Source organism: Colobus angolensis, unplaced genomic scaffold (genome assembly GCF_000951035.1).
Source record: "Colobus angolensis palliatus isolate OR3802 unplaced genomic scaffold, Cang.pa_1.0 Scaffold66, whole genome shotgun sequence".
Classification (NCBI taxonomy): Eukaryota; Metazoa; Chordata; class Mammalia; order Primates; family Cercopithecidae; genus Colobus; species Colobus angolensis.
Genome location: NW_012120265.1, coordinates 1,589,510 through 1,592,210, shown reverse-complemented (window position 1 = coordinate 1,592,210; position 2,701 = coordinate 1,589,510). Strand labels below are relative to the sequence as shown.

The 2,701-nt window shown below is 48.6% G+C and overlaps 1 protein-coding gene across 1 annotated transcript in view; it reads left to right on the top strand.

Annotated features, from left to right (window-relative positions):
* The window catches only part of UNC13A (unc-13 homolog A (C. elegans)), a 91,637-nt gene that overhangs the window by 61,313 nt on the left and 27,623 nt on the right, over positions 1-2,701 (top strand). Inside the window, exons 29-30 of the mRNA XM_011925908.1 lie at positions 1,365-1,450; positions 1,647-1,773. Of these exons, the coding sequence (XP_011781298.1) occupies positions 1,365-1,450; positions 1,647-1,773 (213 nt within the window). The remainder of the gene's footprint in view (positions 1-1,364; positions 1,451-1,646; positions 1,774-2,701) is intronic.

Genomic DNA, 2,701 nt, shown 5'->3' with positions numbered 1-2,701 from the left:
ATGGATAGAGGGATGGATGGATAAGTGGATGGATGAATAGATAGATGGGTCATTTAATGGATGGGTGGATAGTTGTATGAGTGGGTGAATGAATGGATGGAGGGATGGATAAATAAGTGGATGATGGAAGGATGGATGGATAGATGGGTAGGTGTATAGATGGATAGTTGGATGAATGGGTGGAGGGATAGATGGATGAACAGATAGATGGGTGGTTGAGTGGATGGATGAATATTTGGATGAATGAGTGAATGAATGGATGGAGGGATGGATGGATGGATGAAGAGATAAATGGATAGGTGAACAGATGGGTGGATAGTTGCATAAGTAGGTGAATGAATGTGTAGAGGGATGGACGGATGGATGGATGGATGAATAGATAGATGGGTAGGTGGATGGGTGGATAGTTGGATGAATGGGTAGAGGGATAGATGGATGAACAGACAGATGGATGAACAGATAGATGGGTGGTTGAGTGGATGGATGAATAGTTGGATGAATGAGTGAATGAATGGATGGAGGGATGGATGGATGGGTGGATGAATAGATAGATGGATAGGTGAACGGATGGGTGGGTAGTTGCATAAGTAAGTGAATGAATGGATAGAGGGATAGATGGATGGATGGATGGATGGATGGATGAATAGATATATGGGTAGGCAGATGGATGGATAGTTGGATGAATGGGTAGAGGGACAGATGGATGAACAGATAGATGGATGAACAGATAGATGGGTGGTTGAGTGGATGGGTGAATAGTTGGATGAATGAGTGGATGGAGGGATGGATGGATGAATAGATAGATGAATAGGTGAGTGGATGGGTGGATAGTTGCATAAGTAGGTGAATGAATGGATAGAGGGACGGATGGATGGGTGGATGGATGAATAGATAGATGGGTAGGTGGATGGATAGATAGTTGCATGAGTGGGTGAATGAATTGAGGAAGGGAGGATTGGATGGGTGGATACAGTGGATGGATGAATAGATAGATGGGTACATGGATGGATGGATAGTTGCATGATTGGGTGAATGAATGGATAGAAGGATGGATGGATGGATGGATGGATGGATGGATGGATGGATGGATGGATGGATGGATGAATAAATTAGTTGTTGAATACATGGGTGGATAGTTGCATGAGTGGATGAATGAATGAATGGAGGGACAGATGGATGAGTGGGTGGAAGCTCAAAGAGAAGCAAAGCCTTAGTGCAGAGTCAGTCAGCAGTGACTATGAGGGAACTTGAACCCAAATCCCTCTACCCTACCCTACACTCCCCTGTGGGGCAGGAAAGGACAAAGCAGCCCATCCCATCTGCCTTCTGCCTGCCAAAGTTTTATACTTCCATGACTTTGCCAGGTTTCCCCAGGAGCTGAATGTGGGTAAAATCAGCGCTGAAGTGATGTGGAATCTGTTTGCCCAAGACATGAAGTATGCCATGGAGGGTGAGTTTCCCACCCCAGTGTTCCCCAGCCTGGCCACACCAGGTGGCTGCACCTCTGTGTCCCCTCCAAGGCTGTGAGTGCCCTGTACCCTCATGCCTGAGTTGGACATCAGTGATGGCCAAAGTGGGCAGCCTCTCTGCCGAGACACAGGGTAGCAGACCCTTCCAGCTGTGCGACCCTCTTTGTCCCTGGCCAGAGCACGACAAGCATCGTCTATGCAAGAGTGCCGACTACATGAACCTCCACTTCAAGGTGAAATGGCTCTACAATGAGTATGTGACGGAACTTCCTGCCTTCAAGGACCGCGTGCCTGAGTACCCTGCGTAAGTCCCCTGCCCCGAGCCCAGCCCAAGCCAGAACTGTAGCGCTGACAGCTAGAAGGAAAGCCAGAGAGGAGGACTGACCTACTCAGGGTTACCTGGGCATCAGGGGCACGGGTGGGGCTTGAATCCAGTGTTCTCCACTCTCAGCCATTGAGCAGTTGACTCCTACAGCCCAGAAAATTCATAGTCATAACAGCAGCAGAAACCATGTGACTTTCTCATTTTATCCTTTTGACAATTCTATGAGTTAAGGTGGGATCATTTTAATTCCTATTTTGTGGAAGAAGAAATTGGAGAGTTAAAGATGCCAAATGGCCAGGCACAATGGCACATGCCTGTAGTCCCGATAATTTGGGAGGCTGTGGCAGGAGGCTCACTTGAGCCCAGGAGTTCGAGACCAACCTGGACAAGATAGTGAGATTCCATCTCTGAAATGAACAAATGGGTCAGGCGCAGTGGCTTGTACCTGTAATCCCAGGAGTCCGAGGTGGGCAGATCACCTGAGGTCAGGAGTTCAAGACCAGCCTAGCCAATAGGGCAAAACCCTAGCTCTACAAAAGTACAAAAATTGACCGGGCACAGTGGCTCATGCCTGTAATCCCAGTACTTTGGGAGGCCAAGGCAGGTGGATCATCAGAGGTTAGGAGTTTGAGACCAGCCTGGCCAACACGATGAGACCCTATCTCTACTAAAAACATAAAAATTAGCCGGGTGTGGTGGCAGGTGCCTGTAATCCCAGCTACTTGGGAGGCTGAGGCAGGAGAATTGATTGAATCCACGAGGCGGAGGTTGCAGTGAGCCGAGATCACGCTAGTGATCTCAGGGTGGCAGAGTGAGACTCTGTCTCAAAAAAAGAAAAAAAACTGGCCAGGCGCGGTGGCTCACACCTGTAATCCCAGCACTTTGGGAGGCCAAGGCGGGTGGATCA